This window comes from Terrapene carolina, unplaced genomic scaffold (assembly GCF_002925995.2).
Source record: "Terrapene carolina triunguis isolate 2854851 unplaced genomic scaffold, T_m_triunguis-2.0 Scaffold53, whole genome shotgun sequence".
NCBI classification, from domain to species: Eukaryota; Metazoa; Chordata; order Testudines; family Emydidae; genus Terrapene; species Terrapene triunguis.
The window spans coordinates 14,107,597-14,134,399 of NW_020664404.1; the positions used below are offsets into that span (position 1 = coordinate 14,107,597).

The 26,803-nt window shown below is 43.3% G+C and overlaps 1 protein-coding gene across 1 annotated transcript in view; it reads right to left on the reverse strand.

Moving 5' to 3' along the window:
• The window catches only part of ZMAT4 (zinc finger matrin-type 4), a 172,749-nt gene that overhangs the window by 55,525 nt on the left and 90,421 nt on the right, over positions 1-26,803 (reverse strand). The window contains exons 4-5 of the mRNA XM_026657288.2: positions 18,507-18,663; positions 2,508-2,735 (exon numbers count right to left, since the gene is read on the reverse strand). Of these exons, the coding sequence (XP_026513073.1) occupies positions 2,508-2,735; positions 18,507-18,663 (385 nt within the window). The remainder of the gene's footprint in view (positions 1-2,507; positions 2,736-18,506; positions 18,664-26,803) is intronic.

Here is a 26,803-nt window from a genome sequence, read left to right on the forward strand (position 1 = left end):
AGCAATAACAGCACAATTTAACCCAACCAAAAAAAGGGAATTAAACAGTAAAGTGATCATGTGACTGGAGGAGGCTTGGAGCAGGATCTTATCCTATGAGTGCATAGGCTTTGCTTAAGAGCTTGGTCCTGACTGCACACATATTTTGCAGATGAAATCTCTGATAACATTTCTATTAGTAGATTGCTAGAAGATGGCCAGAGGTGAGCTTTTAAATGAACTGGGCAGATTGACTTTGATGGTATGTGGAAGTTTACGTCAATATTGGACGAGATTCTCCTGGCCAGATATGCTATGCTCAGTGCAAGTCCAGAGAAATGAGCAAAGCACTGCTCCTCACTCTCAGAGAGAATGGACACCAGCCCAATCCCAATATCCAGGTGGAGCAGCCTTTAGCCCCCTCTAATTTACACCAGCTGGAAGTGGGAGGAGTCACCTGGATTGAAGAATGGGCCAACAATATCCCCTTTTCTCCTGCACCAGGAGCCAGCAAAGGGCGGGTGGAGGAGCTACTAAAATGGCCCTGTACTTCTGGAGCCTTCTCCTATGCAGGGGAATCCTTCTGGGGCCACTGAAGTTGCAGAACTGGATCCATTAGCTGTACATTCAGGTGTTTTCTCCTCCAAAATGAAAAGTTTGATCACTGAAAATAGGAAAAAGTACCCCCCAAAATGTCCAAAACTAGCAGCAAGGTGCCCTCTCTTGTTCTCTCACAGATGTCTGTGTGCATCTGTGCACACACATGTTTATGTTTCCTTCTCTCCTATAAATTGCCTTGTGTTTACTGATACTGGATTATCTGCAAATCCAAACTATGTCATGGAGGTCAGAACAGCAGCACATTTTCAAAAACGCAGTACGGACCAGTAGGTACCTTAAACTCCTCCATTTCTAACTCTCCTAGACAATAACTAAATGAATAAAACATTCCACAATTGATTGATTTACTGCTACTAATGTTCCCAGCCACACGTGAGGTCAGCACAGTTCAAGGTAGCAAGCACTTCCATATTACCGTCCCAGTTTATTCTTCACTGCATATGTTCAGCAGGGGGCAGTGAGTCAGCCTATGAATCATATTTATGGTATTGTGTGCCACACTGGCTTTCCCTGTGTAGCACACGAAGAATCTGAGAAAGCATTAGAGGTTTTATTTGAAGCCTAGAAATTCATAATCTACAGTATGTCTATTAGTTATTGAAGGGAGACAGCCATTTCCTTCAAAGGAACAAAACTGAAAATGATATGGAATGTCCTGCTGCGAAACCAAATCCTTGCACTGCTTTGAAAATCTGAACTAGTACCTCTTCCTTTGTCTATTTCAATTAATTATTCCTGTATGCACATACTGGGCCATATTACATCAAAATGAAACTTGTGCCTTAAAAGGAGCTCCATAGTTTTCCCTTTCTAAGCAAACATTAGACATAAAACAGACAGGTTATGACTTGTCTCCTTTGGTGCCCTGACATGGTCTGATGCTGTACTTGCTGTTTAAGCAAGTGGAGCAGGGTCAAGGAAGGTCCTTTAGCTGATCGGAGACAGTTGCCTAGCATACCTTCTGTGAGAAGGCAAGAAACCTCCATAGAACAGTCACAGTAAATACTTTATACTTTTTTAGTGCCTTCCACCCAGGAACGTCACATCATTTCACAACCACTAATTACACCTCACAACACATCGAATGAGATAGGTGTTCTGCTCATTTTACAAATGCCTCAATGGAGGCACAGGACATCCTTTGCCCAAGGCTACACAGCAAGTCAGTGGCAGAAATGGGAATAGACCCCTGGAGTCCAACTCCCAGTCTAAGTACTAGACTATCGTTCTCTCTGTAACGTGGCACCTAGAAGAGTGATCCTGTGTTTGCCAGGGAATCGCAACATGCGCTAATCTCCAAGATCCTCCTTCTTTGAAAGAGAGACACAAGATATGCTAAAGGACCAACTTTGGAATGATGCTGCTATGACTGCAGAGTGTTATCCCACAGAAAGGTGTGCAGGTTGTCGCCCTATTTGCCTTATCTACCACAAAAACAAGAAAAAAGGAGGCTCCTTATAACCTAAATGAAATAATGTATATACTTGTTACTGTGTTTTTGAATATTGTCTCAGGGGTTGTGGTTTTAAAGATGTAACTGAGCCTGGTGGAAGGCCAGAGCTAATGTTTTAAAATTTTATATTTTTAAAAATTAGTATTCATCTTACTGAGCTGTGCTGATTTTAAAACACGTATTTACTGTATTGTGTGCTATGGCCTAAGGCTCAGACACTACATTAATAAACTATCCTAGAAAAAGGAACGTTATGAAGAGCTGCATATGAGCAGCATGAGCCAAACACTGCATCCTTTTCTTCTATAACCAGACAAGACTGGAATCTGCTAACTGCTAATTGAAATGACTAAGGTGAACAGAGAGAGACTAGGCTGGAAACACATTACAACCTACAGAGGATGAATCTTCCTTCTCAACGCATAGATGCTTTATGTTCAAGACAGGCTCTTACCTCTCAACTCTCCTAGATCCAATGTCTTCCCTAGTTGTTCTAATAAGTCGGCCCTGGCTGCGTTCTTTTTGTGCTTTTTGCCATCATAATGTTGTTGTGCCATCATGGGGTTATTGAACCAGGCTGCACAGAGCTGGCAGTACCTGTCTGAGTCTCTTCTTTGGTGAGGTGAAGTCACCACAGGAGAACTATCCGCATGTGGCTGCTTTAGTGAACTCAGAGTGGTTTCTGTAAAAGAAAACAATCAGACATGGAGTTTTCCCAGCCCAACCGCTATTCGTACCATACCAGAACCTTAAATAGACAGTCCCCACATTTGACACAAAGAAGAATTAGCAGCGGTTAGCACTTCCATTGCAAATACTGCTGCTCTACATATTTGAATGGTATGGCTTGGAAATCTACCATCTCCCTTAAAACAGAAATGTTAGTGCGCTTAGGCAGCATGAAACTATTCCTCAATTATTTGCATTACACCAGCTCAGAAAGTAAAGCTTCTTTTAGTTGTAGTTACATGGTTTATTATAAAACTTTACCTGTTAAAATGTTCTTAGTAAAACTGCTACTTATATATAAACATACTGGTGAAGAATAATCAAAAATAGTAATCAAAGAGCATAACCTTATGTATGGACATTCCATGTATAAAACCAAACATTTCTCAGGGTAGGAAAATTGTTAGGTTTATAATCATCTGAACATTCTTGTTCTCAGTTTGTTTGGTTTTAGAAAATAATAGAAAAAAAACCCGAAGAGTTTTAAAATGCCACAAATAAAGACAGTATTCAGTAGTCAATTCCCTCTCTCAAATATCTTAATACACTATTAATAGGTGCCATTGACATGTCAACCTTCCGGTTTAGCCCCTTAGTCCTCTTCAAAGTCACCAGAAGGCTCTAGCAGTCTACTTTTGAAAAAGTGATCCTAATTCAAAAGGTTTCAAAAGAAAAATGGATCATTAGTCATAATGCAGTACAGGAGCAGCATGTGTTTGCTGTGGCCTCTCTGCTGAATTTAGTACAGCTGATGAAAGAAAAAATAAGTTATATTAAAAAGGTAAACATTGTGATGCTGTTGGAATACCAGAATACTCACTTATTAGTACTTAATTGGCACACTTAGCTCACATATTCTTTTAATGTGGTTTTCCATTTTTAGATTTTAAAGAAAATGTCTAATATCAAAATAATTACTTAAAACTATGCTCTCAGGAAATATGCTTCTTGGGATGAGAGTAGGAAAATTTGCACTCTAAAAATCAGTTTGAGAGCTCTTCTTCTGATCAAAAGGTTTCACTGCTATTCTAGCTCAACTCTAATGAGATTGCAGCTGTAGGGACTGACAAAGTGATGAAACAACTTCATTATTTGAGTCTGCGAAGTTCCTCAGTGAGCAAAATAATGATATATTTAGACACATAATTATGACCTGAACCTTCTGTAATCTCTCCGATGGTTCAAGAGTGTTAATACAAGTTACAAATCTTCAGCTGACCGGTATGTGAAAGGATCTCTATTAGCTTTCCTTAAGGAAATTGTATCTTGCCTCTAATGTTACTTACAACCTTATCAATTTTCAGGGTTTTAGAAGAGTCTATTGTTTTTTATTGGCAATGGCAAAGGTATTGGATTTTCATTTCCTGAATTACAGTTGATTCTGAAACACAGTTCTCCTACTTCCTAAGCCCTGATCGGGGAACCACTTAGGAAGAGAAAAATATCCTAGACTGATACCTCATATGTGCTGACAAGAGCGAAACACTACAAAGTATTAACAAAATGAGCTCCTTTGGGTATTAGGGTTAACAAAATTATTATATAATTGACTCTTTTGTGGAGACATTTATTCTCCTCTTTGTATTGACTAACAAACTTTCCACTTACTCTGGTTTGATTTATTTCATTCCACAAAGTGATGGTGTTGTCTATTCACTGTATAGCTATTGTTTCACTGGTATAGTTAGAAACAAGATAAAGAGTAGTTCTGCTAAATAAAACTGTCTCCCGTTCCCACATCGATTGTGTGTCTTAGACTGTACGCTCTTTGGGGCAAAGTCCGTGCGCTTGAAGACTGCCTAGCACAATGGAGCCCTAATCCTGACTGCAGCTTTTAGGTGCTTCTCCAGTACAAATAATAAATGGGAACACTAGCTACCCTTACTCTCAAGCTAATACAGCTCACTGATTTTATTCTATCTTATCCATTCACACTGTCACTGTGGGAGGGACTGTGTGCTGGGGGTTCAGAAAGGAACTTGGGACTGGCTGGGGTAAATCCACCCCAGCCCTGCTCCGGGCAGCCCAGAGCAGCCTCCTGAGGGGGAGCTACTGGCAGAGCCATTCTCCCCTCTGCTGCCCAGGGCCACTTGTTTGGCACAACAGCCCCAGGCAAATTCCCCAATTCCCTTCTGGGACAGGAGCCCACATCACTGGGGAGAGCTCTGGGCGCTCTAGGGAGAAATCCTCAGGGTAAAATCCTGGGGCATGCAGCCTCTGCCTCAAGCACCATCCCGGAACAGGCTGCGCCACAACAGGGCGCCTGCCTCACTGCCCCCCACTCACCCATGAAAAGGAGCATTGTCTGTCTCGGTAGCAAACGCAAACTCTTTTATTCACACGATATGCCACAGTCTGTGGATGCCTCCTGGTAAATGCACTTCCTCCCACAGCAAAACAAGGTCACAACACAGCAGCTCCTCTCTCCCATGCCAAGGTCACCATTCCCAGGTCACCCACCTGAGCGCCATTAGCCACTCTGTCCCAGTTCTTTCTGAGCCGGCTCCAGGGCCCCTCTCCAGGCCCCACCCTGACAGTGCCAAGACCCACTTCTCTCCCACAAGTGTTCTCCAGTAGCCCCAGTCAGGTCTCCTTTCAGTGATAGGAGTCCTACCCTTCACACTAAGTGTCCATTCAGGACCACAGCCCTGCATTGCTGAAAGGTGGTGTGAATCCTAGCTCTGCTCCTAGGATCCTCCTGCCTCCTCAACTCCTCTTGCTTCTGGGCCCAGCTTACACTGACCAAGCTGGTCCTTTCCCGGATTCCTGGGGGCCTCTGCACAAGCCTTCCTCAGTTCCCACAACTTGGCAGGGTCCCCAGCTCCGGCCAGTCCTCCCAACAGCTCTCCACAGAAAACATCCCTTGCAGTTTGGTTACTGAGTGCCTTCAGCTTTTCTCCCTCCAGCAACTCTCTGCTGCTCCTTCTCTCAGACAACTCTCACCCACTCCTTCTTATAGCACTCGGTCTCTCCTTTATATGGCCCAGCTGCCTTCTCTAGCTGCCTCCCAAATGGGCTTTAATCAGCCACAGGTGCACTAGACCCTGCTCCCACTTAAAGGGGCCAGTCACCCTGTGACAGGGACATACCCTCTCCACAGCCCACACAGGGAGCTGATGGGCCAGTCTGCCAGCTCCTGTCTCAACTACGCCCCTGAGCAGACAATGATTCCCTCACCATTCCTGTGCTGCCCAGACATCTGGTTTGGATGGGAGCCAGCAGAGAGGGACTGTGCAGAGACACACCCAGTATCCATGTCTCACCGCTTCAAAGTCCTTCACTTTCGAGTGGCCTGGCTAAGGCCACATAAGGAAATAGTATCACACCGACACCCACTCACCCACCCACCATTGGGTTACAATCACAGAGCTTGGCACACATAGAGCTTCATGCATGGCTTTGTGTCAGTCATGGAGCAAAGCCTTTGGGTACGACAGCCCGAGTGTCCCTCTCCGACCACATCCCATCACATGCTGCTCTTTTATTTGTATCTCTAATAATGGTGTGAGAAACAGGAAAGCTATCTGAGACTGATCTCCATTTCCTGGTCCCTGTCATATGGGTTACTAAGATCACACACCCTCTGTCTCACAGCAGGGGTCAAAGCAGGGACCACTGAGTCCAGTAACTACTGTTAGTGTCCCGTCCATCAGCAAACAGAGGGGGTCACATACACAAGTGTAACTGCACTTTATGACTCTCACTCAGAAGTGACGTTTTAGTTCCTTCTGGCGGCTCTTCCTAGGCGAGAGCTTTCTACTTGTCACCAGGAACCTCGTCTTGGTCTCCAATTTGGAGGGGGCAGAATTATCTGTGCAATGCTAATAACTCCCAGCTTTGTAAACACAGTCATGTAGTTAGATGTTTAATATTCAATATTTATGCCCACCTTTATTTGCACCTAAATTAGCTGAGGGTATGACAGTTTCCTTGTACCTTTCCCAACCTACCCACCCTCATATGCTTTGCATGGACTGGGCACAATATGCCCCCCTAAGCCTTGCTGGAGGCACGCCATACTACACACACTGTATTGTTCTGTACATTTCTTGCTAACTCCGTATATACAGTGCTGAGATGTTTCCAGTTCAGGTCCCAGACGCTTTGGTGCTTTCTCCCACAGAAATATAGTAACTAGCTCTGCTCTTTCTTTTGAGCCTCACACAGTTTTTATTATGCAACTAAAGGACAAAATTACTTCTCCAGAAGAACTCACACGCAGCAGTCAGTGCTCAGGAAAGGCCAGATGGCATTTTCCTCATAAAATTACTTGTTTCTCAACAAATAAAAGCAATCTGTCTATAAATTCAGTGCCTTGCATTCCAAAAGGACAAATAAACCCGTATAGGCACTGAACACAATCCAGATAAATGGCAGGAAAACGGTATGTGATCATGTAATTCAAGACTGCATTGTAATGCATATGCACAAGAAGGCAGAGTTAAGGCTGCAAAGTGAAGCAATCAAAAATCAGGAAATGGATTGCCTAATATGCGTAAGGTTCTTTTAATGCAGTATTTTTGTGTGGAATTGTAATTAAATCAAGTGTAGCTTTCCTTGTGTATTATTGCCAATACTAATAGTTTACCAGCTCACAATCCTCCCCTACTCTTAATAATCAGTGTCAACAACTGTCCAGTGCTTTGAACATAGAATCATAGAACTGGAAGGGACCTTGAGAGTCCCCAGCACTCAAGGCAGGACTAAGTACTATATAGACCAGGGGTAGGCAACCTATGGCACGCGTGCTGAAGGCAGCACGCGAGCTGATTTTCAGTGGCACTCACACTGCCTGGGTCCTGGCCACCCATCCAGGGGGCTCTGCGTTTTAATTGAATTTTAAATGAGCTTCTTAAACATTTTAAAAACCTTATTTACTTTACATACAACAATAGTTTAGTTATGTATTATAGACTTATAGAAAGAGACCTTCTAAAAACGTTAAATTGTATTACTAGCACGCGGAACCTTAAATTAGAGTGAATAAATGAAGTCTCGGCACACCACTTCTGAAAGGTTGCTGACCCCTGTTTATAGACCATCCCTGACAGGTGTTTGTCTAACCTGCTCTTAAAAATCCCCAATGATGGAGATTCCACCACCTTTCTAGGCAATTTATTCCAGTGCTTAACCACTCTGACAGTTAGGAAGTTTTTCCTAAAGTCCAACCTAAACCGGCCCCGCTGCAATTTAAGCCCATTGCTTCTTGTCCTATCCTCAGAGGTTAAGAACAACATTTTTTCTCCCTCCTCCTTGTAACAACCTTTTATGTACTTGAAAACTGTTATGTCCCCTCTCAGTCTTCTCTTCTTCAGACTAAACAAACCCAATTTTTTCAATATTTCCTCCTAGGTCATGTTTTCTAGACCTTTAATCATTTTTGTTGCTCTTCTCTGGACTTTTTCCAATTTGTCCACATCGTTCCTGAAATGTGGCGCCCAGAACTGGACACAATACTCCAGTTGAGGCCTAATCAGTGCGGAGTAAAGCAGAAGAATTACTTTCATGTCTAGTCTTAAGTAAGTGCTAAGTACACGCTGGCCCTGCCTGCTGGGAAGCAAGTGCAATTTGGAGCATCTGCTGCTCCCCATTCACTGGAACTCCTCCTTACTGCATTGTGCAAAGTTCAGGTAAAAGTCCTTCCTGCACATATGGCTCTGTCTGCTTACTGTACTCACACACTATATATTCTACTAAAACCCTGATTATTCATATTATGTCCCAGTCACGAAGAATGGACTAAATGACACACAAGGTTAACCCAAAAGCAGAAGCCCATTCAGTTTTACACCATTTTGATATTCGATGCTCTCCGGTGTAGTAGATGGTGTGTGCACGTCTCAAAGATCCCACGGCTGTGTGGCTGTAAATTGCGGTGTCTGGGTGATTATTCCAGTTCAGCCAAACTTTGGAGATGTGTTTCATGCCTTCCCCCCTCTATTCCCATACACACACTGTATCACGAGAGTTGTTAGTGGCTGACTTTTTTTTTTTTTAAGGGGAATACAAGAATAAAACCTGCAATTGTTTCAGCCATAAGAATTATCCTCTAGAGTCTTATAAGACAAAATCTTTCTATTCTTATCTTTATTTTTGACCGCTGGGATTATCCGCAGTAACTGTAGAAGCGTTTGGGCATCTGGCACCTTATAAATAAATAGTTATTACGTGTCAAGATCCAGGAGTTATAGTTATGTGGTATATTGGACATGCTGCTTGCCTAGGCCCCAGCTATAAAGTTAAATATGTTGGCTCCTTTGGCCAGGTTTGCCCTTGTTTAGATGTTAGCTGCTGCCTTGAGGGAGACTGGGGTGGCATAAGTTCACATAGCTGGTGGTGTCCTCAGGATTTATGTCTGCTACACACTAAAGAATTATGACTGTAGCATACTATTCCCTTTGCTGCTGTGTTAGCTAAATGGCAGAGTGAACTCCAGATTGCATGTAAGAGCCTGTCTCACATCAACTCTTCCTTCACTGATTCGCAGCGCATACCAGTCAAAACATAACTAATGGGGAGAGGTCATTAGTGGGACTTGAAATTAGGCCTTTGTCTTTTCCATTAAGTCAGTGTTTCCCAAACTTGGGATGCCGCTTGTGTAGGGAAAGCCCCTGGCAGGCTGGGCCGGATTGTGTACCTGCCGTGTCCACAGGTCCGGCCAATCGCGGCTCCCACTGGCCACGGTTCGCCGCTCCAGGCCAATGGGGGCTGCAGGAAGCGGCAGCCGGTACGTCCCTCGGACCTGCAGACATGGCAGGTACACAAACCGGCCTGGCCAGCCAGGGGCTTTCCCTACACAAGCGGTGTCCCAAGTTTGGGAAACACTGCATTAAGTGATCTTAGTAGTTAGGGATAAAGCAGCAATCACACTCCCTCAAGCCACCAGGTATTCTGTGCTACCAAAGCCAATAATCTCCATGCTAGTAAGAGTCCAGTGTGGAATGTTCTACTCATTCCAAGAGCCATTGGCTGCTTCAGATGTGTAAGGAAAAGATGTGAAGCCCAAGGGATTTCCCTCTACACTGCACTTTTAATAGCGCTTTGTATCTGTGTGAAGGGAGCATACTGAGCTACCAAACCAGAACTCCTCTCTCTCACTAGCGGCAGTGTTTTACACTAGTCTGTGCTCACTTTGGGGTGTTCATGATTTCACCAGGTACACAGTGGTGAAGCATTAGTCCTCCTCTAAGTGATGCATTTGTAATGCAAAATCTATTTTTGTACATTTGCAGCCCTTAGACCTCGTTTACAACTACAGCTAGGCCTGAACTATTGCCATCTTTAACCAACAATTAATGAAACACATCCCGTATCTACTGGAACTCGGGATCTTCCTGAACAGAAATAAATGAAAGTTGACTTCACTCCAAATGGGAATTTAGCTTTTTGACACACGGTACCTTCTAGCCAAAAACAGGACAAAATGTCATTCCCTCAGCAGCAGCATGAAAATAATTAACCCTAGCAAAAACTTCAGACTTTTAAAAAAAAAAAAAAAAAAAAACTGTTCTTCCTTCCTTTGACTCTGGTTCTACTGGTGCAAGATGTTACGTTGCTTATAACAGTCTGTCTTGCATTCTTTTTTGGTATAGAAGGGACGTGAAGCAACATTTACAGTTAAACACTTCAGCACACTGGTGATGGACAACTGTTTGACTTATTTCTTGTGTACAACGCTTGCTAATCATAGGACTACTTACAAAAGCACCGAACTCCTCACCCTATCCAAGAGGCGCTCAGGATAACAATACTAAGAAATTAACCACTCAGTTGCACCATTACAAAAGGGAATTGTGGAAATATAGTTTCCCTCAGAAAAGAAGAAATTCCACAGATAAGGTTGACACTGAGAGCTTGTCTTCACTAATCACTGCAGCAGGGGCGGGCAAACTACGGCCCGCGGGACCATCCTGCCCGGCCCCCGAGCTCCTGGCCCGGGAGACTAGCCTCCCCTAACTGGCTCTCCATACAATTTATGAAACCTGATGCGGCCCTCAGTCCAAAAAGTTTGCCCGCCCCTGCACTACAGCGCTGCTGTACCATGCCGACGGAAGAGCTTCTCCCATTAGCATAGTCAATCCACCTCCCCGAGAGGCAGTAGCTATGTCAACGGGAGAAGCTCTCCCATCAATATCGCACTGTCTGAGCGTGGGATTAGGTCGGTTATAACTACGTCGCCCAGGGTTGTGGATTTTTCACATCCCTGACCTGACTGTAGAGTGGATTTATAGTCACAACCAAATTCTGAGAGTTATTTTATTCTGTCACTTGCAACAGATCTGAGACTGAAAACCTGAATCAGGCACCAATGGAGTGAAATGCCAAAGAAATGCTGTTCATGGTGTTTCCTGATGGGAGCGGTGTGTAGATTATTGCATCTCTAAAAATATGCGTACCTTTGACATTTTGCTGCGTAGTATCATTTCTTACCCAGAATGGCAATGCTGGGTCTTATACTGCACATTAACTATCAGCTGTGGAACCACTGCTCCGGAGACATGGCACTTCCTCAAATGATGATTCATCATCAACTGCCCTACTCTCCTGGTGCTGATGTACCATTTTCCACCTTCCTGAAATGGCAGGTCCCAGCACTTAGATAAATGAGGGTAGCAGCTATTATTTTACCCACAATTCTCGGTTTTATAATTTGCACTGATGACTGAATGCAAGTTGACAGAAGATGCTAGAGACGACTAGAGAAATTCATCAGTAGTGTTGGTGACATGAAGCCTCTGAGGGCGCCAGCATCACACAGCAAAAGGAATGGGAAAGGATCAGAAATATTTCACCACAGTGATGAGACATCACTTTTTCCAGTAATGAAAAAGCTTATTGTCAGATCACTCCTCAACCTTCTAACTGCTCCAATTGGGAAAGGATAAAAGATCAGCATTTTGTTAACTCTGAGATGATAAAATTCAGAAGTATAATATTTCTGAAAGAAATTGAAAACCAACCCAAATTTTCTGTGATACTGAGTACACAGGAAAACCAGAATATCAAGTAGCAGTTAGCTCTCAAATCCAGGATACAACATGAGTTTGTGCAGAGATGCAGAATACATTGAAATGTATCTGCATTATTCCCCTGGTCAGAGAGGAAGACTGCTGTGTAATGAGTAATTGTTATTTAAAGCTATCAAGAAAAGCATCTAGATTACCAGATAGGAGTACCAGGATAATCCTTCTTTGCTGATAAAGCTGCTATGGCAGAAAAGTGTGCTGCATGTAAGTGTGCTTGACCTATATAGGGCATACATTAGTCAAAGTTGAGGGTTTATGTAACTTCACACTGATTCAGAAGATCTTTACTAATTCAATAAAGAGCTCAAACAACAAGTCTGGATCTAGCATAAAAATCCATGCAAAAGGACTAAACCCCTCTCAGCTGTGTTATCCAGCAGTGAAGAAAACAAGCTGGTCACTAACAGTACCTCGTTTACAGGGAAAAGTACTCAGACTCATAGGTATGTCAGATTCACAGGCTCAAGATGGGCAAGTACTTGGATGGGAGAAGTCCATGGGAGGTGGGAGGGGGACAAAAACAAAGACTAGAAGTGCGTGTTAGAATATAGTAGATGGCACTTTTCCCTCTGAGTCAGTACAGACCCAAAAGGTCAGGTATGCTTCTGGGGGAGCTCTCTTTCAGAAAAGAAGTCAAACAGAGCTTCTGATCATTAAAGCTCCCACAATAATTTTTGCAAGAGCAGGGGTATTACCTTTGGTGTTCCAGCCCATGTTCACATCGAGTGATGCGGAACAGAACTTTGGTAGCAGAGCTGGTAGAAAAAAATTCAGATTTTGGTAAAACAGTACACACTTTTTCAATTCTATTTTTACTGATGAATTTCTGCTGTTTTCAACCAGCTCTAGAATTATATCTCTGTAAATTTCCCTGAAGTTTCAGTTGCATACATTATTCTTCATTTTTGCCTCTAAACTTTGTTGTTGTTACTAAATGATTTAAACAGCTGCTACCTTCAATCCAGAGGTGGCTCCATGTCTGAAGTGACTTATGAATAGCCAGATATAGTTTACAAATTCTTTTGTCTCTCAAGCATATCAACAGTGCTAATTAAATTCTCATTATAGATATTTACATACAATGGCCCTATCAGTAGAACAAAAAGTAAGATTGCTTAATTTCAGCTCAAATGAAAAAAATTTGGGAAGTTTCATAATTTTTGGAGCATTTCTTAATGAGGGGACTATGAATAGTTTACCTGTTTGTTGAGATTTTGAATTCTATTTTTTTTTTGTCCTACAAATTAAAAATGACTTTCATGCTAAAAGTTCAGTCTCGCAGTACGCTTGACTCCAGCATGAACAAGTGCACACAATACATCTGCATGTTAGAACAAAGAATTAGAACATTATGAATAGATTCATAAATGTTAAGGCATTGTGATCATCCAATCTGACCTCCTGTATAACACAGACAAAGAATTTTATGCAGGTATTCCAGTACCGAACCCATTAACCTTTGTTTGACTACAGCATATCTACCAGACAGGCATCCAGTCGTGATTTGAAGCCATCAAGAGTTGGAGAATCCACCACCTCCATTGGTATTTTGTTCCTATAGTACATTTGAACGTACTGCTTTTAGAAGAGACAGTCCCTATAGCAGCAGATATTATGGTGTGCTCCAGGTGACTGCAAATGTTTTCATGTGTACATCCTGCACTGTGCATTGCCATCCCTTTAGTTCCTAACTTTGCAGACAAAAAGATTTCATCAATCTCATGAGCGAAGTTTAACGCGGCAGTCTCTTTTAACCCCTCTGTTTATATGCCCTCTAAAGAACTTGCCATTTTTAAACTTGAGAGAGTTCTGTTCAGCACACTTTTTTGATTTTCCATGTTTATATTCATCCCGGGATGAAAGTCTGAGTCACAGTAGGATGACAGTGAAGGAGAAGCAACTGATGCATATAAACAAGTACTCTTACTGGTCTGGAGAGTGCTAATGTTGATGAATTTTTAAGGCTAAGCAGATTTGGGCCTGAATAATAGTTAGACGGGTGACCAAAGGAGAATACTTGGTGTTTTAGACTTGCAAGAGCACTGGCTCTGCTCGCCAATCTGACATCATGAAGGCTGGGCCCCTACAAGGCCAGCTGAAGTCAACGGGGCCTGCAGGTTCTCAACACCTCTAAAATTGTACCTTTTATATCTCTGCTTAACAACATTATACTTTGAAAGGGTTTCTATTTGATGTTTCCCCCCACGAATCAATGACTGGACTGTGCAGATATGTGCAGTTGTGGGGGTGGGGGACTTGGGTTTCATTCATTCATTCTCATCTTCTCTCTTTGGTGGAGAGTCTAATGCAGTGGCTCTCAACCTTTCCAGGCTACTGTACCCCTTTCAGGAGTCTAATTTCAAGTTTCATCTCACTTAAAAACTACTTGCATTCAATTCAGACATAAAAATACAAAAGTGTCAGAGCACGCTATTACTGAAAACTTTCTTTCTTTCTTTCTCATTTTTACCAAATAATTATCAAATACATCAATTTGAATATAAATATCGTACTTACATTTCAGTGTGATGCCTCAGCCTGTTTTTCACTTGTGAGCCTTGTCTGAAGCCCAAGCCCCAGGCAGCAGGGTTGAAGCATGTAACTTAGCTTTGCGGGGCCTCCTGTGGTATGGGGCCCCAGGCGACTGCCCTGCTTGCCATCCCCAATGACAGCCCTGCACTTGCAATTCCCCCTAAACCTGGCCCGTGACCCACCTGGGGGCTGCAACCCGCAAGCTGAGAAACACTCATCTAGATGAGTTGAGTACCCCTGGAAGGCCTCTGCATACCCCCTGCGTAGACCCCTGGCTGAAAACCACTGGTCTAATGGGCATATGCTCGGATTCAATCTGCAGCCTGAGCGCTTTTGTTTAAAGAATGATCGCTGCTTGAATTGTTACAGCCAATGATTTACTTCTGAGTGGATTAAAATAATCCTAATATTAAATGTTATTTTGCGCTTTATTTTTTTCTCTCACAAAACACTTCAACTAAGATTCATCCTGAGACAGAATATATGGAAAAAGCCACTGGAGCCTGGAGTAGTCTCTCAGCCTTGGAGGACACTCCAAAGTATCACTGAATAAAAGGGACCTACTGTCTAGAGAAAGGAGCAGAATACAGGTTTCTGGAGCCAGTAGTTCCACCAGTTTCAATAGGAAGGTTGAGATGCGCATAGGTTAAGTCTTCCTGCAACCATTTAAGTCTTCCATAAAAATAGAGAAAAAAGTCTCTGGGGGGCTCTTCCTGGAGATGTTCTAGGAAAACTCCAGGGACAAATCTCAGTTATGTATTTGTGCCCTAGAACTTGGGGCCACCCACCCCACAGAGCACACAGTTACCAGCAGATTTTTGTATAAGCCTGCACTGAAATCACATTTGTTAATGCAATGTGAGTAATCCTCGGCAAATAGGCCTTGAGATGTTACTTCACACACAGCAACTGCCACACTCACAGCTGTCTATACGTGACTCCTAGGACTCTCGAAAGCAGAATCTTTGAAGCAGCAGTCTGGAGTATAAGAGAGATCCTCTGTTACGTGGAGCTGGTTCTGCAGGGAGCTCACATAAAAGCTGTATTTAAAGGGGAGTGCTTGAGAACTCCTGGAGAAGGATGGCCACTGCTGATTAATATATTCCTATTGCTTAGATTCATCAGATCAAGTATCTAGAAGACTCGATGAATACTTGAGTTATTCTTTCCGAGTGATTGCTACAACTGAAGAGCTCATTACACATAGAGATATGCAGCAAGGGGTGCAGATGTAGTACAGACTCAGCTCACTTGATTCAGATTAACAAAATTAAATGAAAACACGTGAAATCAGGGCTCTTTACAGTGCTGCTTGAGACAGTGCTGTGGGTAATATTTTCTCTTTACGTAGGAGAGGTGCAGCATGGACAATACCACTGCAAGTTTCCAGGACACAACCTCTTACCCCATTCTGGTAAGGCAACGTCAGCCTGGAGAGGTAACGTCAGTCTCCATGTCCATTCAGTCCTTGACTAGTTAGGGCCAATTAATTTATGGGTGTGGGGGTTTCAGGTTTGTATACGAACATATGGTTCATTAGGAACGGAAGAGACATCATGATTAGGCAGCTGGTGAGCTGAGACCATAGCCTATCATGCTGACCAATATTGTCACATTGTTTCCTTGTTCTGCTCATCTGTCTCCAGCTGTTGTTTCTTGTCTTGTACATAAGTTGGACGTTCTTTGGGGCAAGGGATGCCTTTTTGTTCTGTGTTTGTACAGCGCCTAGCACAACGGGGACCTGGTCCATGACAAGGACTCCTAAGTGCTACTGGAATACAAATAATAAATAACTAATTTCACATTGGCCAGAAGACAGCTTATGGATTTGAACAGTTGACCTACATGTGAAGCACTCCACATGGCTCAAAGAACAGATATTCACTCAAGCATTTGAGGCTTGATCCAAAGCTCATTGAACTCAACGGGCTTTGGATCAAGCCCTTCAGGCCTACATCCTGGAGAACAAACTTGGGGAAGCTTGGAAAGTTCAAACATTTTCCTTACGAAGGAGTTTGGTCTTTAAAAAGAAATTCTTGCAGTCTAAAATATATAAACAAAGGTATTCTTTCCATGGGGGCCTTTCTTAATGTTTCCCATAATCTGAGTCCACCTGCGATGCATGTCCTGAGGACAAAGGCATGATACTGGCCTTCCATGCAAGAAAGCAACTTTAAATTGAGTCATGATGTCATCTCATATTGGTTCTCTTAGCATTGGTAAGGGGTTAGAAGCCGTGAGCACCGCGGCACCCAAAGGTTGGGCAGAAACATAATAAGGTTGCAAATAACTTCCATGCCCAGTCTGAGTTCCCATATTTGGGTCCTGTAGTGAAGCGACGACTCACTGGCGCAGCGCCTCCTGCTGGTCTTCTTGGAAATTAGCTTGTCCAGCACTCGGAGCACCCTCTGCTGGCCGATGTCTCGCTTGCCTCAGGGCCCCATGTGCCTCCGCAGAACCCCCGCTCTGGGTCTCCCCTCCCAGGGGAACTCCCAACCCTCTAAACCCACCTTGCCTCAGTGGCTACTGACAGTTGTCATCCAGCCCCCTTTCCCTGGGGCAGATTGCAGTTTGTAATGGCCACTCATCATCGGCAAGGGGGTAGGATCTACTGCCTTTGCCTATCATCAGGCTGCCCCTCTGCAGCCCCAGTATCTTCATAGGCCTTCAACAAGGCCTTTGCCCTTCCCCGGCACTGCTCTGCCTCAGGTACCTTGCTCCCAGGCAGCTAGCCCTTCCCACTCCAGGGCTAGAGTGAGACTCCCTTGTCTCCTGGCCTCACAGCCCTTTTATCCAGGTCAGCTGTGGCCTGATTAAGACAGCCACACCTGTGGCTGTTTCCCCAATCAGCCTAGCTTGGCTGCTTTTAATCCCTGTTCTGCAGGAGTGGGGCAACCGCCCCACTACAGGTCCCAAACCACTTAGGGCAAAATTTTCAAAAGCACTTAAATTACTTAGGAGCTTAAGTCCTATTGAAAATGAATTGGACTTAGTCTCTGGAGCCACTTAGGTGCTTTTGAAATTTTTACCCATAGTGTCTTCTGACAAAGCTGCACCAGTTGGTCACCAAATGTCCACTGTTTCTATTATATTTCTGTAATTTAATTGATGATGACCTGTAATGATTCCCTTCAGGAAGATATTCTTTAATTAAAACAATGAGTAAGCCATGGTTTAAAGCAATTCCCTGCTATTCCCCCAGGTAAAGGGAGTGACAATTCTTAAGCACAACAAGGAAGAGGATAAAAGACAAGTGCTATTTTATACTTCACCATCTACAGTCTGTAAAGCAAGAAAAACCTTATTTAATTATACCTACGACTCATTAGACGGGGATATAAAATGCACAGCTAAATTTAAATTCCTTTCTAAAGGAATTGCCACTGGTAGTAACAGTGAAATACATTGTACCTATCTGTAGGATTACAGCCCAATTTTAATGCCCGTTTAGTATCAAGTATCCTCTGTCCAGATTGAACTGCAGTGGAAGTTCAGGTTCACAGAATGTTAGAATTTGAAAGGATTTTATGGATAGGCAAACAACAAGATGGCTAAATTATCTGATTCCAACATCTGTCTTTTTTAAATGTAAAAGTTAATGGGCCTGCATTAGTGGAATTACTGCAGAGAATGGCATGAATGCCATGTAGGCAAAAATCAAGAGGCCAATGATCCAAAATGTTTTAATGTCTAGATTTTCCTCTACAGTGAGAGCAGATTATATTCTGCCCTGTGCAGTAACTATAAGGGGTATTAAACATATTAGCTGAGTTGTCAAGTAATTTCTGATAATGAAAGTGAGTCTTGACATTGGTTATACATGCCTGGAGGAGACATTGTCTTCCAATGTACAGATGATTTTCAGAAACATGGAAGCAGAGATAACAGCCAATGCTGTCTGATAAACTACTAATCTGTGTGAACCACATAGGCAATAATGGCATCAGCAGGTTTTTTTGTAAAGGTTATTATGACAGCAAGAAAAATGAATAGCTGCTTCTGCTGATCTTTATTAGTTAGCTATCCCTTTACTTTCTGAATCGGCAGAGTCATTAGAGCTGCAGTGCCCCCCAATCCTGCTTTGGTGCAGTGAATAGTCATAAATCTGAATGGACAGAAGATTCTGCTTTTTAATGTCTCCTCATATTCATTGTCTTTGGACCTACCTGTGGCCTTTAGTGCTGGCTGTTCACCTAGCAACAGTTTTAACCTTTTGGCATGGATTTTGCCTTGGTAATGTGATTCGGCCACCACTGCCGAGGTGAAGGACATGTTACATAGCGTGCAGCATTTGTTCTTGTCCACTGCGTCGGCATCACTGCCCTGGATGGAGACAAAAGAAAGAGATGTCAAGTAAAACTGGACAGACCTTCGCAGAGAAAGGGAAGAGTGAAATCCAGTTCTGTGATGTCACTGCAAAGCCACAACCACCCCAGAAATCCAAAGGGGCTTTTCCCTCCCTTCGCTATCTGAAATGCACCCCCTGTTTGCGGCCCAAGCATTAATTCTGCTTAATGAATTACTCTCCACTGCTGAAGCTCCCTGCCCCCGAGTGTTCCTGGAATGGATGACAGCACATAGCCTGCTTTAATCGGAGTCCCAGTAGGCATGAGGCCTTGAATGTCTAAGGAGACTGTGGTATTACATGGTATATAAAACCATTCAGGCAACCCCTTAGCAGGCTCAAATGGTGGCTCAAAAAGGACATGGATGGAATCTGTTCATCACCTCAGCCCTATCCAACTGTGGCCTCAAAGAAAGGAGACGCTGATGATTATGAACAGGTATGTGCTCTGATGCCAGTTGCTTTGGGGCTCTCCCTGTTGCTCCTTTGCTGAGGTAAGCCTCATGGGGTGTAACTCGCTCCCTGCCAGTTATCAGGGCTCATTCCCCCGCATACTTTCATATGACCCCTCAAGAGGTTCCCTTCGTTGCTCGCCCCATATTTGCTTTCACTGGCTATAGGGGATTGGGAAATCAGACACCTGGGTTGTTATAACAGATGTTGCTTATCGGTCAAAAGGATAGTCTCTTTTATAACAATTTTTAAAATGTGCCAAGGAGCAGCTAGAATAGGACAGGCCCCTCTTTAGAGGATGGGGGCCCAAAAACCAACCAGGTTGGGGGGTTTTACCAGAGCCATGCCACCACATTCCAATGGGATTTGGACACTTCACTCCCGCAGGCATCTCTGGAAATCACAGCCTAAATGTTTAGATTATTGCCCCCCTTTCTTTGGTGTGCTAGAGCTTGTGGCTGGGTGCAGGGGAACTAACGGGGTTACATTTAGTGCGCCTTGCCTTTCTCTTTGCATGGGTGTCCAAGGGGAGGCCTACTGCAGACAGGAGAAGAACGCCTGCAGGAAGGCTGAGTGCTTTCTCCCCAGGCTCCTTTTGCTGATGGTTCCTTGTTTGGTCAGTGTTTATGAGGACTCTCTCCTGCCAGTGGCTAGGCTTGGTTTCTGCCCAGCCTCCCCAGCAATGCACAAAGCCCCTCAGATCATCTGTTTGAAAATCACTGGAAGGTTCATTGTAATTTTAAATCTCCTCTGTTTTAATGCTGCGGCGCAGGGTGCCAGGCATTTCAGGCACAAGCCAGAGAGGGAATGGGGAAAAGATGGCTTTAAAAATAAAATGAGTACTGAACAATCGGATGGCCAGCCACTTCTGCAGCAGTGGGTCTGGCACTGCCAGCAAAGCAACCCCTGATTACTCTCATTACAGTCTGTACAGTACCAGAGATCAGACAGGGTCTCACTTATCAATCAGAGATTAGTAAATTGATAATTCAGGCTGGACTAAAGGTGAAGCCTTCTGTAGGGCCCCCTACTGGACAGGCTAGACCTAGGCCAGTTTCCTTAACTAACCCGATGCTGGGAATAATATCTGAGATGCACCAGAACAATTTCTCTGCTCTTTCCAGGTGCACTAAAGGCAAACTCTTAGTTATTAAACAGACAGGGAAATTCAGGAACTAGGATCTGGCAATGTGAGTCCTCCCACCCCCATTCTCAACAGACCATGAAGAGCCTGAGTTAGTGGCCAAACACATTCCTTTCCTGGGGTTTGGCTTATTGGTCATTCAGAAACAACAACACCTCCTTGGCCATTTCCCTTCCAAAAACCCCAGTGCGCCCTAGTGCAAAGAATCATTCCCACCCTCTTTAGATCCTGACTGAATCTAACTGACTGCACCATTGGCCAGCACAACACATCACTAACTCCCCTGACTCTTCCCGGAGAGCTTTATTCAGTGCCTGGGCCATGGGTAACAAGCCCAGCAGGCCCATACAGCACTTATATTCTAAAAGGTGCTTTAGGGAGGTGCCAGGGCCTAGTCAGGGGTTCACAGACAGGCCTCTCATTTGTCCTACAGCATCTCAGCGTTTTTTTTCTTTTTTAAGAACTCTCTAGTCTTGTGGCTGCAAAGAAACCCACACTAATGTGATCAGAGTGGGACCAATGGAGTGATGCCTGCTCAAGTTTGCAGAGAGCCAGAAAAAACAGCTCTGAGTCACAAACTGCCCCATTCATCTAAATGGGGGCTAACTCAGATGCTCAATGATGATACTTTAAATGCCAACATTGACAAGTATTTCACTGCTCAAAAGTCTAAGATTGGAGAGGAAGGATCCTATTATGAGGGACAGTGATTCTCCTGGCTTGTGGTGTGCTTGAAAAATATTAAATAATAATGTGGCATGATGAAGAAACATTTATAGTCCACTATTAATCATGTCTGGGAATTTTGAGCTCCCATTCTGGTTGGCATTTGCAGAGAGAATTCCTGCAAAGAGTGTCGGATCATCCCCAGCATTTCATCTGTTGACACATACTGTAGAACAAGACTTCTATGTTGCAGCAATTATCTACTACCAGCTGCTAACAAGATAAACCTGAAGGCAAGAGCAGCCTAATGGCACCTACTAAAGACTGGAATAACTGCAACAAAACTTGCCCAGCAGACTGAACCACCAGCCAGGAAAAATCTGCTACTTTCTGCTTCTTCCCTTGTGGAAGATGAATTTTTGAACTCTGCCTGGTGACTACTCAGATATGAAAAAAGATACCCACAAAGAAATGGGCTTTTTGCATGTGGTAGTGAAAAACATGCCTAGGAAACTGATGCTGCCAGTGACTCTTCTTCTAATACAGTGGGTTCTCAAACTGTGATCAGCTGCTCTGCCCGGAGGGGTCGGGGGCGGGGTGTCTATGGAATGAAACATATTGGTGCAAGGATGATGCCTTGTGAGTGCTGTGGCAACGACCACGTGATTCTGACACCCAGACTACAAGTCACTTGCTCTTGCATAGGAGGTCCCCATGCATGCATAGCATTTCCATTATTTTTTCCAGAGTTGGTAACCTCTGTATTTTCATGAACTTGGGTGTCCCCTAAAATTAAGGAAAAACAGATTCTGGGGTACATCATAACATTTCAGGTAAATGGGTGTTTCAGACAAGCAGAAGACTCCATCATGTTGGGTGATATATTTTCTAATGGACAGAGAGTTATTCTGCTACGCATCCAGAGGACTACTACAGCCCTCAGGTCCTAAGAGCTGTACAGGACCCCGGGCTGCGTGAAATATGAGCACGTTGGAAGTGTGGTGGATCCTGGCTGCTGATTATCTGGTGTACAGATCATCTCTGAAGTAATGCTCTATACTGGTGTAACTGGCCAGTGTCACACAATGTACAGAAGCCATGCTGCCTATTGGATGGAATGCCACAGCTGGAAAAAATGTGTATAACTCCAATGGGCTCACCTACAAACAATATGAGCGCCAATACTGCTCCACAAGGGTGAATGCTCCATAAGTTACTGCTAATGATCTATAATCAGTTCTGATTCAGCTCACTCTGTCTCTCTCAACCTACAGATGCAAGCTGTGTTTCCATGGCCAGCAGCCATGCAAATTTAATTTTTGCTGAATTGAGCCCATTAAAACAAAAATGTGCTTCTGGCCACCTTTTAGAATATAAGTGATAATTTCTCCCAGTAATGTGATTTTTTTTCAGTGTGCTCTTTAAAATAAATAAATACCCCCCCGACACACACACACACATCACAGTGAAATGCACACATGTGCTGGGCCCCTACTGCTCTGAGCCGGTAAAGTTCTGTAGGACAAGTGCATCCAGAAGGCCTAATGAATAATTAGGAAGCCACATCAAGAAGATTTGTGAGATTATAAAAACGCATTGTAAATACAAACGGCTGAAATTCCTGCAGGACCAAGAGACAATCTAACCTTGTGGAGATCTCCATCCATTCACTGCATTCAGCGCTCCTCTTTCCTTATATCCCTCATCCCCCAAGCGTTTCCCCCTGCCCCAGCAATCTGCCCATTACTGCTGCAGCCAGTTCCCCTTGCCTTGATTATGGAAGCATCACTACAGCATAATAGCCTAATGGGGGACTACGCCAGGTCCAAAGCAAACATTGAAAAAAATTGCTTTCGTTCCTGTTGCGGTGGGGGGGGGGGGGTTGCTCCTTTTACCCTTTCCGAGGTTTCTCATCCCCGAGTGCCTGAGGTGAGAGGAATAAGCAGTGTGGTGATGCACAGAGTCACTCTTAGGACTGGGGAACAGACCAAGCTAGGGATGTCAAAAAAGGACACTGTGCCGGAAAGGAAATAGGTGACCAGGAGTTGGGAAACCCTGCATGAAGGGAGGAGCACAAACATTGATGCCGCCATTACGGCAGCACCTCCTACATCTGACAAGTCAATGAACACAAAGCTGATTGGAGAGGAAAAGTACCAGAGGCAAACGGCTGCTCTGAAGGACAGCAAGCAGCTGGCCCTACAAGAGAGGGATGAGCCAGCCATGGGAAGCAGGGCTTGGAGTGGCAAACTTATATGCTGGTGGATGAGAGGGACAGGCTTCAGTTCTGGGTGACAGAGAGGAAGGGAGCTCGGGAGAGAGAGAGAGAGTAGTTTCTCTTGGACAGCAGCCTGAGGAATGGAGAGCCAGAGAGGCCATCAGAAAAGCAGACTGGAAAGGGGCGATGGAAGAAATAAAGGTTCTAAAGGGACATGAAGTGGGAACCCAGATGATGCCTGCCGGGAGGTGGGCATCCAGACGATGAGCATTGGGCAAACAAGGACAGCGTGGGTAGCTCCATCTCCTTCTCAAGGTACATGGAGATGGCCAGCTCTGGGGAAGGGGAGAAAAAATAGTACTCCCTCAGCTAGAACTTGCCCTGGGGTGACTAAGGATTTTTTTGGTGAGGGCAGTGTAACAGGGAGGCTTGCTCCTCGAGGGCTGATTTGTGTTTGCTGAGTTCCAGTCATCTCCAATACTTTTGTGCTGATTACACGGTCTCTCCGTGCTACTTTCAGAATTCTTCTATAACACTGTACTTTGAAGGATTGTAGTTTCTTTGTTTGAATGTCCATGTTTCACAGCCATAATTTAACATAGATCAAATGTAAATTTAAGAGTCAGAATTTAGTCTTCAGTTTTGTGTCTCTTCTAATCAGATATTTATACTTCCAAAATGTCTCTTTCACTCTCCCTGTTCTGGTTCTGATTTCAGCACCCAATCTTCCATCTTCTGTAATGATGCTTCTTAAGTAGCAATAATTTCTCACTTGCTGTACAGCTATGTTGTTCATTGGAATCTTGCATGTTTTCCCAAGATCCTTGCATACCACCATAGTTTTGTCTTGTCCACATTCAACACTAGAGGATATATAATCTCCACTAACTTCATCAGACCATCTTCTGAATCAGACGACAACAGTGTCATCTGCATAGTGAATGCTATTCACCTATTTTCCATTCATCTTAATACCGTCTTCTGTTTTTTCGATTAATCACTCACTATAATTGTTGAATTAGTGACATTATACAACCTTATCTCACTCCTCTCTTGATCTCTATTAGATTTTCATTTTCATCTCCCATTATAATCACCTTCTGATTCCAGAATAATTGTTTTATTACTTGGAGTTTGTATCCATCAATCCCTACAGATCGTAATATATGAAGCAATTTGGAATTGTGAATTCTGGCAAATGCTTTTTGGAAGTCAATGAACACAAATATATTGTTTTCCTCATTTCAACTGATCTTTCTAATATGAGCTTCAAGTTCATAATGGTATTTATCCTGCCTTTTCTATGTTTGAAGCTATATTGTTTTTCGCTTATTTTCTTATCAATCTTTCCGGGTATTCAGTCTTGAACAACTTGCAAAAATATCAGAGAGTCATGTGATACCAGGCTGATTATGAATTGTAAAGACTGCAGAAGTGTTCTTTTTGGGGGGACTTGGATAGAGTGGGGTTGTAAAATCTCCTGGCAATTCTCCTGTCTCAAACATATTCTTCATTACGTCTGACAGGGCTTTCAAGCCTTCATCCTCTATGCTTTTTAACAATTCAGCCAGTAAGCAAGCGCAATCTAGCACTTTTCCATTCAGAAGTCACTGCTGCCTTGATTTCTTCATCCATTATTGGCAGGTTTACTTGACTGATCTCTAAATTGAGATTTTTCAGGCCTACCACCACATAGTTCCTTGATATATTCTCCCTCTCTCTCATTCTTGTCTTTAGGATCCATCAAATATTGCCCATTTTTGTCCTTAAGTGTCGTATCGATCACCTTTTTTCTGTAATTAAAGTTTCTTACCTTTTGATACCTCACTTGTTCCTTCTCTTTATCCAATTGTTCAATGTCTTTACATTTCTCATTCAACCATTCGGACTTTGCTAATCTGCATTTATTCTTTATCATTCTATTTAGTCTTCAATATTCCTCTCTTTCTGTTATTGATCTTTGTGCTTTTACTTTCCTTCTTTTGTCCATCAGAACAATAATTTCATCTGGTATCCAGGGGGTTTTCTTAGCTAGTAACTTCTTCCCATACATTGATCTGCAGCTTCTCTGATAGCATCTTTCAGATGTTCTCAAGTCACTGGATCTTTGTTTTCACGAATGATATGTAACACTTCTTCTTGGTAATGACTTTGTATCTCCTGATTCCTCAGAGTTCCAACCTAGATAGTGTTTGGCTTTCCGTACATTTTTTCAGTTTGATATTCAGTCTCATCAATACCAGTCTATAATCTGATCCACAATTTGCACTTGGCATAACCTTAACCTTCCTAACGCCATTTCTATAACTATGGTTGATTGCAATAGGTTCTCTTCAACATGAGTATTGCAGATAATGAGGTCATCTTTCTCACAAAATTCCATAAATCTTTCTCCTCTATTATTTGTTCCATTAAGGCCTAATGTGCCAACTGTCACAGATATCCTACCCCGTCCTACTTTTGTGTTCCAGTCTCCCATAAGAATTACCACTCTGTCTTTTTTTCCCCCATCACTCATTTCCATTGCTTCTTCAATGTTTTCACAGAACTGTTGGACATCATCAGAACCTGCCGTTCAATAATATCTTTTGGATGTGCTTTTATCACAATTATCATTACTGTTCAGATAGATTCACTTATTCGATCCTTCCAGCTACTATAATTACCACTCCTTTCCTACTTTGCCATCCACCTGCACTAATAACGCTGTATTCTTTGCCACTCGTAATGCTTATGACCAAAAGGCATCTTGACCTCTCCAGAACATCTCACTTAGTCCCATTATTGTGATGTCCAGCTTTTCCCTTTCTTTACATATATTGGCTAGCTTCCCAGGTTAAGCCAGTCCCTTTACCTTCCACGTGGTGATCCCTCCAGTCACCAGTTTCACACATCTGGCCATGTGGGGCACCAGCTAGTGCTGAGGGCCAGTCAGATTGCATGGCAGTTGAGGAATACTAGCATTCCTCAACTGCCATATAGGCTTTAGGGCGCTCTGAATGTTTACCATTATAAAACACGAACCTGGAAACTTACATTCATAACTTTGCTAGACATCTGTGCCGGAGAATCTTCTGCTTATAAACTGTGAGAATTAAGCATTTAACAGTTCCCAAACATCCATCTCTATCCATCTCATTTCTTATTCAGGCACTGATCACCAGGATATCTCTGAATACCTTTTTTTTTTAATTATTATTTTTTGGTCCTATGGTTCTTAGCAGGCTGCACCTGAAGCCCCCACAGAGAGCGTGTCCCGACTGGCATTATTGCTGCATCACTTTTCAAGTGCAGTACTCACCTACTCTGATTTTTCGGTCTCTCAATTGATATTTCACACACACACAATTTCTCTTCAGTGTATTTAAAGGAGACGGTAGGTTTAACAGCAGGGAGCAGAGCCAATATCATGTGAGTTGAGGGTAGGGAATAATTGTCCATCAGTACTGGTGAATGGGTGGAGAAAAAAGTTCCCAAAAAACCCAAAGGCTAAACAACAAACACTTTCATAGCTATTGGGCTCGTTGTCAACAATTTACAAACAGGGCGAAAGGGCTGCATTTGTCGTGAGTATTAGTCATAACGGATATTTGAGTCAGCACCACAAGGAAACGTGATGAGTGCATTTAGAGCTGTG